The sequence below is a fragment of the Etheostoma spectabile genome, chromosome 6 (genome assembly GCF_008692095.1).
Source record: "Etheostoma spectabile isolate EspeVRDwgs_2016 chromosome 6, UIUC_Espe_1.0, whole genome shotgun sequence".
In the NCBI taxonomy this organism is placed as follows: domain Eukaryota; kingdom Metazoa; phylum Chordata; class Actinopteri; order Perciformes; family Percidae; genus Etheostoma; species Etheostoma spectabile.
In genome coordinates, this window is record NC_045738.1 from 18,708,384 (window position 1) to 18,716,335 (window position 7,952).

The 7,952-nt window shown below is 39.7% G+C and overlaps 2 protein-coding genes across 6 annotated transcripts in view; one reads left to right on the forward strand and one right to left on the reverse strand.

The window, feature by feature from the left end:
* The window catches only part of ankmy2a (ankyrin repeat and MYND domain containing 2a), a 22,604-nt gene extending 19,146 nt beyond the window's left edge, over positions 1–3,458 (reverse strand). For both annotated transcript variants that reach the window (XM_032517603.1, XM_032517602.1), the window contains exons 1-4: positions 3,236–3,458; positions 2,680–2,744; positions 1,171–1,309; positions 935–1,033 (exon numbers count right to left, since the gene is read on the reverse strand). In XM_032517603.1, coding sequence (XP_032373494.1) covers positions 935–1,033; positions 1,171–1,309; positions 2,680–2,744; positions 3,236–3,302 — 370 coding nt within the window. In that variant the 5' untranslated portion in view covers positions 3,303–3,458. The remainder of the gene's footprint in view (positions 1–934; positions 1,034–1,170; positions 1,310–2,679; positions 2,745–3,235) is intronic.
* A 231-nt stretch (positions 3,459–3,689) lies between these two features.
* On the forward strand, positions 3,690–6,766 carry pkdc (protein kinase-like domain containing). Of its 4 annotated transcripts, XM_032517615.1 has the most exons (4): positions 4,079–4,097; positions 4,327–4,346; positions 4,838–5,220; positions 6,021–6,766. In XM_032517615.1, exons 3-4 carry the CDS (start codon positions 4,850–4,852, stop codon positions 6,610–6,612), a joined length of 963 nt encoding a protein of 320 aa, XP_032373506.1. In that variant the 5' UTR covers positions 4,079–4,097; positions 4,327–4,346; positions 4,838–4,849; the 3' UTR covers positions 6,613–6,766. The 4 variants fall into 4 exon arrangements, with proteins under 4 accessions (XP_032373508.1, XP_032373505.1, XP_032373506.1 ...); XM_032517617.1 differs by lacking the exons at positions 4,079–4,097; positions 4,327–4,346 and adding an exon at positions 3,690–3,710; XM_032517614.1 differs by lacking the exon at positions 4,327–4,346 and having other exon boundaries at positions 3,957–4,097.
* Positions 6,767–7,952: the final 1,186 nt, after the last annotated feature.

The following is a 7,952-nucleotide window of genomic DNA, read 5'->3' on the forward strand; positions in this document are numbered from 1 at the left end:
CCCCCCAACAAGGATTTTCATCCTTTAATACTTCTTGCTATGCCGTAAATTCACGCGCTATTGCAAGGTAATGTTAGTCAATGAAGGCCAAACGACGTTGATAAACACGCTAAAATGCAAGTATGCGTCTTGATAACACGCCACATCGTGTTGTTATTTTATCATCCTGTTTATGATGTATGTGTATGTTGTGTGTGATGTCTGTCAGATACTGGGACACTGAATTTCCCCTTGGGGATCAATCAAGTATCTATCTATCTATAATGGTATACTAATGGGCGTGTCATTCATACGTCATTTCATGAGATCCGTCTGCAGAGCAAGTTACAAGCTATTTACGTGCAACACTAGAATGGCAGTTTGCGTCAGTGCAAAGAGACCTTGCCTCTTAGAATTGGTTGTGTGAGGATTAAAATAATGTGCCTATACAAAATACCACATTTATTTAATTTGATTTTAATTGCATTGAACGATGGGGTTTGGCTGATCTAAGGCATCTGTATTTGTTTGGTTTTCAGGCACTTCTGTGTTAATAAAGTACCAATCACAGTACAACACAGCTGTGACAAATGACATCTTTGATGTTGACGTGAAGAAAAGAAAAGTATTGTTTGCCAGGGAGGGGAAGGTGTTATATTCCAAGCATATTTATAAAACTAGTGTATTTCAAGCAGAAAACTCTTTTACAGATGCTTGGCTAAATTCCGGTTTTTATCCCGTTTGTCTCCAAAATACACTAATTGTGCGTAAATTGTAGCATTTCCCATTAAACAAAGAAAAGCAAACATTTGGTGATTTTATAAAAGGAACAAAGTTACTGGGTAAATGTTCCTGACTCACAAAGAAGTGCGGTGCAATCCCTGGTCATTGTGAGTTCGGTGATACAAGGCTTAAGAACAACGGTTTGTTGTGTGAATGTCACCAACGGACGTACCGACAAAGGCAGCCATCTGTGAGGCGGTCCTTCCAACAGAGTTGACCACGTCTGTTTCCGCCCCGGCGTCCAACATCATCCACGTGATATCAGTCTTCCCTACAGGCCAGAGGAAGAGGAGTCACAACACATACATACGGGGAGAGACTTGCCAGAATAACAGCCTACATAAACATAATACTGTAATGACCAAGTCCAACATTTAAAATATTTCCTCTGTTACATTGACAGCACACCTGACAGGCCAGCAAACATCAGCGCTGTGTAGCCATGCTCATGCTCATTGCAGTTGACGTCCGCTCCGTGTTGCAGCAGCAACTTGCACATGTCTGCTTTTCCTTTGTAAGCAGCGTGCATGAGAGGAGTCATCCCATACTGTGGACAAGACAAAAAAAAAATGGTTGCTACAAAAAATAATTAAAATAAAATACATAGAGTCTAATCGTGAAAATGCCAAGTTTTTTGGATACTTTCTCTGCTAATAATAATAATAATAAAAAGTTTAAACAGTTATGCTTTGCTTAATATTCAGCATCTTTCCTGTTCATCTGTCATCTTTGTCCGTGTTGTCCTAATGACGGCACCGTCACCAGTTGTAATGTTATATGTACTGTGAAGTTGAAATATCCAGTCGGCTTAATGAAGACCATTAAGCTTGATAGGATTTACATGCATTAAGGACTGCAACTAATTTAATTAACAATTAATCTACTGATTATTTTCTCAATGAATCACTTTGTCAATCAGATTTCAGACAATGGAGAAAATTTTCCATTTTGTCTGACAAACAAAACCTAAGAAAAATCCCTTTACAACTTTACATGATCATATAATATGATACAGGCCTAAATAATATGAAATAAAAACATCACAACTTCCATTACTTAACAGAACATCTGTTTCAAACACCTGCTTTTGACAGGCGGACACATAAAACTGACAGAGAGAAAGAAGGACGGACATGGAGGGTCACTTCCAAAGCCCTCCAGTGTGGTGATTCACGCGTCCGCTTGTCCCACACATATGTCACCGGTCAAAGAAAGAACTTTACTATAAGAATCTTATGATTTCTCCTCTACACTCAACACAATTGCACAGATGATTACATTCAAGTCAGAGATGCAAGCTAAAGTTGCTCACAATAATTAATATAAGAAAAACGTCATAGAAACCTGTCAGGTCGTTTGAGCAGAGATATAATCATTTTGTAATAGTAATGAAGCTACGACTATGGCTAAATTATTATGATGGTAAAACTTTCAGTTTTAGTGATTGCTTCAAGACGTACCCGAAGATATGTGACCCCTGGCTGCCATTTTATTAGGTTTAAATAGTACACTCCAATCTTTAAAATCTACCTTGCAGCAGACAAAAACGTTTGATACTGGCAGTAGAGAGAGGTCTTTCGGGACAGTTAAAAGTGTTTAAAAAAGCAACAGGTTAAGTCAAATTTAAGGCTTGATTTTTGTGCCTCAAAATTAATCATCAGTCAACTAGTGTCAAATATCAAAAGTAGCATTAGATAAGATTTGACCATAGCGTTTTTGTATATGACCAGCACAATTTGTTCTATATTGATCCTTTATGTTGTAGTGTTTGGGGCAAATAGATTACTGAGAGCTAAGATTTTCATTGCCAACAACTGCTTCTCTGTTATTGGGCATATGCCAAAAGAGTAATTGGGAGAAATGCAGTTTTTCATTAAATGTGTCAACCTGCATTAAGAGTCAGAAACACTCAGTTACCTCATCCAAGCAGTTGACACGAACATCCTTACAGCCCAGCAGCCTTGAAGCCTCTTGAACATTTCCTAAGTGCATACCAAACAGTATTATTACAGTATAAATACAAAAACCAAGCTTTACCAGCAGTTGATGCAGAGCTAGACAGTAAATCCACCCCCCTTTTATTTTCTGAGATTTGATTTTCCTCCCAAAGATTTCATCATGAATGTGTCTGTTATCATGTAACAGTTACATAATATACAACAAAAACCTCCACAGACACAACGTTAATGTCATCCTGGAAGTTGAGTTCACTGAGGTGGGGGGGCATGCTAATACAGACAGCTATCACATGTACACATTAGCTAGCTGTTATCTGACATCAGCTGACGATTTTTACCAAGCAAACTCACAACCAAGCTAGTTGCTATGGTTTGACTAGGCAGTCCCCTAGCAGCAACAGTGTCAGGCTGACATTATTTAATAATCTTTGTAACGTAATCATACAAGCAAACAAGAGCTAGCCCCTGTGTGACTTCTAGACGGATTAGCTTTAGCCGAAGAGGCTTAACGTTACCTGCAGTAATAACCTCAAACAACTCCTTCTCGCTTGAAGACAAGTCTCCCTTCTTAGGAGCAGACATGTTGGTGATTAATAGTTTAAATTTAGACTATAACGGCACAAATAAAACGCAGAGTTCTTGTTTTAAAAGGCTTGCTTTCCGTGGTCGTTGCAGTCTGCTCGGGCATGGAGGCTAGCCAGGTTGAGCTGTCATTTGGAATGTTCCACTGCGTAGGGGTTAGCAGGGGTGTAGGTGGTTACAACCAAATATACTTAAACGTTTAGTCTGATAGTTTGCACAGATTTCTCGCAATAATTTAACTACATAACACTGAGATATATGTAGGATATATTATAATCACTTAAAGCGAAGACAGTCAAATATGAACATTTTTACGGATATCACCCCCTGTTCTTTCACTAAAATAATCAATTCCACAGAAGTCTAGAAAGTTCATTCGGAATTTAAATGCTTCGTCTCGGATGACAGGTGAGCATAATGTCATTGTCATCCTCCGTATCTATATACAGATTGATAATTTTTTTCTGGGTGTCACGATAAAAAGATGGAATAGTCCACTTTCCTAGCTGTCGCCACGCTCCTGTTTAAACCTGTTTCTCTGGTTTTACGTTCTCCATTTAGCCTAAACGATGTAAAAGACTTGCTCGGGCTGGTGTTGTTTTGTGGTTGGTTGTAAACTTAATCCACTCTTGAATAAGAATGGATGCGGGTTTGATAATTAGGCTTTCTGTTGATTTACTCCAGTCCAGCAGGTAGCAGTGGTGTTCATTTAGCTTACATTGTTCCGTGTCTGTAGCTTTACACCCTACACCCCAAACCTCTTTGACTGTCTATGGCTGTGGAGAATACTTCCTGGTATGAACTGAAGCGGAGGTAGACTGTACATTAGGGTATAGTATGGGTTAGGGTTAGCATAGTTCTTTATCTGCTGTGTTTTGGCACATTTGAGACAGTTATTGTTACATACTTTCAATTTGTATTTATATAATTTTGGGTTAAACTGCATGGCATGTAGCATCCGCTGAATGTGTGAGAATAACAGTAGAAATAAAGCCTATATATTTTTGTTGTCTGGATGCCTTAGCTTCATCATTTGTGAGTTAGGTAAGTGACACACTATCAAATAGTGACAAATACCAACCATAACACTAAGAAGATGTTTGTAGAGAATAATTGAAATTGATGCTCCCAGCATTCAGATCCTTAGGTAAAAGTACCACACTGTAAAAAAAATACTTTAACTACTACTTAAAGTCCTGCCTTCAAAAATGTAAGTAAACGTGTGTGAGTATGAGCAAATTGTATTTTAAGTATTCATTTTAGAAAGTAGTGATTGGGCAGTAAAATGTGCCCTGTCAGAGTTTTACTATGATGTTTCTGGTCTAATATGTATTTTGCATTTTAGTGCTGTAGATGTTAAAGGTGGTGCTAACTTCTTTTCTGTTGGGTTTAATCCATAGCAATTCATTATATTTAATAAGATGATCATATGTTTGTAGCGTCACTGTCCTGTGAAGTGCAAGTACATTGACTTTGTACTGTGAGTAAATGTAGTTAGTTACATTATAATGCTGTGTTTTCTCTTTGCTGTTCAGCTCTGACTGGAAATGAAACCGGAGCACCAGGACCTCATCCTTCAGGCGTGTGGTGCTTCGTCCCTGCGTGTCGGTGCAAAGATCCAGACGCTGTGGAGCGGTTACGGGGAGATAGTCCGGCTGCACCTGGAGGGCTGCGAGCGGCCGTCAGTGGTCGTCAAACATGTCAAGTTTCCAGAGGAGGCAGAGCATCCCGGAGGCTGGAACACAGATCGCTCCCACATGCGTAAAGTGAGATCCTACCAGGTGGAGACACACTGGTACCAGAACTATTCCACCAATCAGAGCTGCCGGACCCCCGCCTGTCTGGCCGCCTGTTCCTATGGAGACGAGATGCTGATCGTGCTGGAGGATCTGGATGTGGCTGGTTATGATCAGAGAAGGTAGGACCACAGAACATGTTGAGTGAAAAGGACAGTCTGCAGTTCTGCAAGTAGGACAGAATGGGCAATTCATCCCCACCCGCCTTTTTTTGTGGGTGAAATTTTCAGATATTTTCATAAATATTTTAATTTTGCCATATTTCTATTAATTGACTTATGTGTTTAATTATATTTTCTGTAATTGTCATTCTCAAACATAATGGTCTAAAAACTATTTCAAGTTTCTTCACACTGCCAGGATACAATTCTAGTGGGGAAACACAAACTCTCTATATATTTATATTTTTGCCTAAAAACAGAACAATTTAAAATTGATCACAATCAGCCTTCAAAACCCACTAAGTGTTGTGTGTGTGTAATTGCCATAGACTGTGTATAATAGCTAATTACTGAATGTAATCTCTTCTGTAATATAATATAATAATAATTATAAGGGACGTGTTCTCAGTGTCCTCGAGGGTAGCTACAGCCCTGTGTAGGAATCAAAGTGGTTTTAAGCTTTGGTCTCATGTTTTAAAGGAGGAGACATTTATTCATGGCTTATTCAATGTGGATGCAAGTACCCTAAAAAAAAGATCTGAAAATCAGCAGTTCAACCTTAAAGCAATTTTTACTTTTCAAATTCAACGGGCTGCATGTGTAGGTCTGCTGACCTTTTTCAACATAATCCTACATAATGAAAAGATTTGTCAATTTCAAGACGTGTTTTCTAGGTATTTGGATGGAGAAGAGTCAGACATACAGTACAGTGTAAATAAATGTCATGCTGGATGAATAAGGTTGATTGTTTGTCTTTGAAGGACCAGCGTGAAGGACCGAGAAATAAAGGCTTGTCTCAGCTGGCTTGCACACTTCCATGCTCTCTTCCTGGGTGTGGCACCGGAGGGCCTGTGGCCCGTCGGCACCTACTGGCATCTGGAGACCCGGCCAGACGAGCTGGAGGCCATGGACCACGCAGAGCTCAAAGCAGCCGCCGCTGACATTGACAAGATACTCAACGAATGTCGCTTTAAGACCGTCGTTCACGGAGACGCCAAGTTAGCCAACTTCTGTTTTTCCCAGAGTGGACGGGATGTGGCGGCTGTAGACTTCCAGTATGTTGGAGGGGGCTGTGGGATGAAAGATGTTGTGTATTTTTTAGGAAGCTGCATGGGGGAGAGGGAGTGTGAAAAGAGCGCACCAGGCCTGCTGGACTACTATTTCACAACATTAAATCAATCTGTGAAAAAAGATGTGGACTTTGCTGCCCTGGAGAAAGAGTGGAGGGAGATGTTTGCATTTGCCTGGACAGATTTCCATCGCTTTCTGCTGGGATGGATGCCTGGGCACGTGAAAATCAACCGGTACAGTAAACAGTTGACCAAGGAGGTTCTCCGCAAACTGAAACTGTAATCAGGGTTTAAAACCTTCAAACAACTATAGAACTGAACATGTGGCTGGAAGGTGACTGGTTTCAACCTGGAAAAATAAGCGACTCACAAACACCTTTTGTACAGTGAAGCATGCATATCGAAAGAATTCTACGTAAATAAAAGTTTGTGAAAAACGCTCAGGCTTTTCTTTCCTATACTGCAGCTTTTTGGACTGATAAAACATTATAGCTGACATTTTATAGACTAAACATTAATATTAATTAAAAGAAATCAACAGATGGCTTGGCAAGGATTCGTTGCAGTCCTATTTTGCTGTAAAATACCTGTTCTTATTGACTTTCCCTTTAGCAGAAGTTAGTCCAGGTGTTGCGTGCGATTCTGTGACCCACCAACCCTAGATTCAGCTGTCAGCTACATTACTTCTACGTACATTTCTATCATTCTCAATCACATACTGGATTTTTATAGCTGTGGCTCACATAGTGTTTAGAACGTGTAGCAAATGTTATAACTAACAAGAACGTGATTATACAGATGCTAAAAGGGACACACATTTTGATAAACAGCATTATGACCCAATAGATAATAGAGAGGGTCTGAATTTTTGATAAAGAAATGTTTGTGAGACTATAAATACAAAAAGGCTCATAAGTGTATAGACCACAAACATTTATGACCCCAACATACAGACAGGATCACACATTTTGATAACTGTAATAAAAAGTGTTTTTTTGTAAAAGCGCTTTTCATGACACACTTCACAATCAAAAAAAGGACATTAAAATTATAGTCATCTCATAAAGGTGCTGAGGTTCACACCAGGGACCTGCAGTAGGCCTGTTTAGGAGGATTTCAGTGAGCGGGCAGGGGTGTAAAACCTCCAGTTCATAGATTTATAGCCGATATTTTTGGGGCTCCATCCAAATACTATGGAGGCACCATTTTGGCTAACTCTAACAACAATACAGTTTGTCAATAAAATACACTCTGTGTGGAAAAATGTATGACAAAAAGATTTGAACCGGCAACAGCTTAAACTCCTACTCGGGTCACAGAATCTGATGGGTCACAGAAATTGGTGCAACACCTGTTCGTTCCATTTCGCGACGTTAAACATAACAGTGCATGTCTAGCATACAGTGCTTTGGGTAATAGTCATTTTAGTGTTACAACAATAATTGCACATTATCGATTATAGCGCTGTGTCTCCGAGGCTTCGCCGTTTAAATAAAGACTAGCTAACGTACTGGGACTAGAATTCTCTTACTGGCTGCTGATACATTTTTTTTGTTCTTTTCATCAGCTGTTGTGAGGAGAATGCTGACGTGGCTTCCGGTCTCTCTCTCTCTCTCTCTCTCT

Coding starts and splice junctions, on each gene's coding strand:
- pkdc (XM_032517617.1), top strand. CDS start 4,850: ATGAAACCGGAGCACCAGGACCTCATCCTTCAGGCGTGTGGTGCTTCG. Junction 5,221..6,020: donor GCTGGTTATGATCAGAGAAG/GTAGGACCACAG, acceptor TTGTCTTTGAAG/GACCAGCGTGAAGGACCGAG.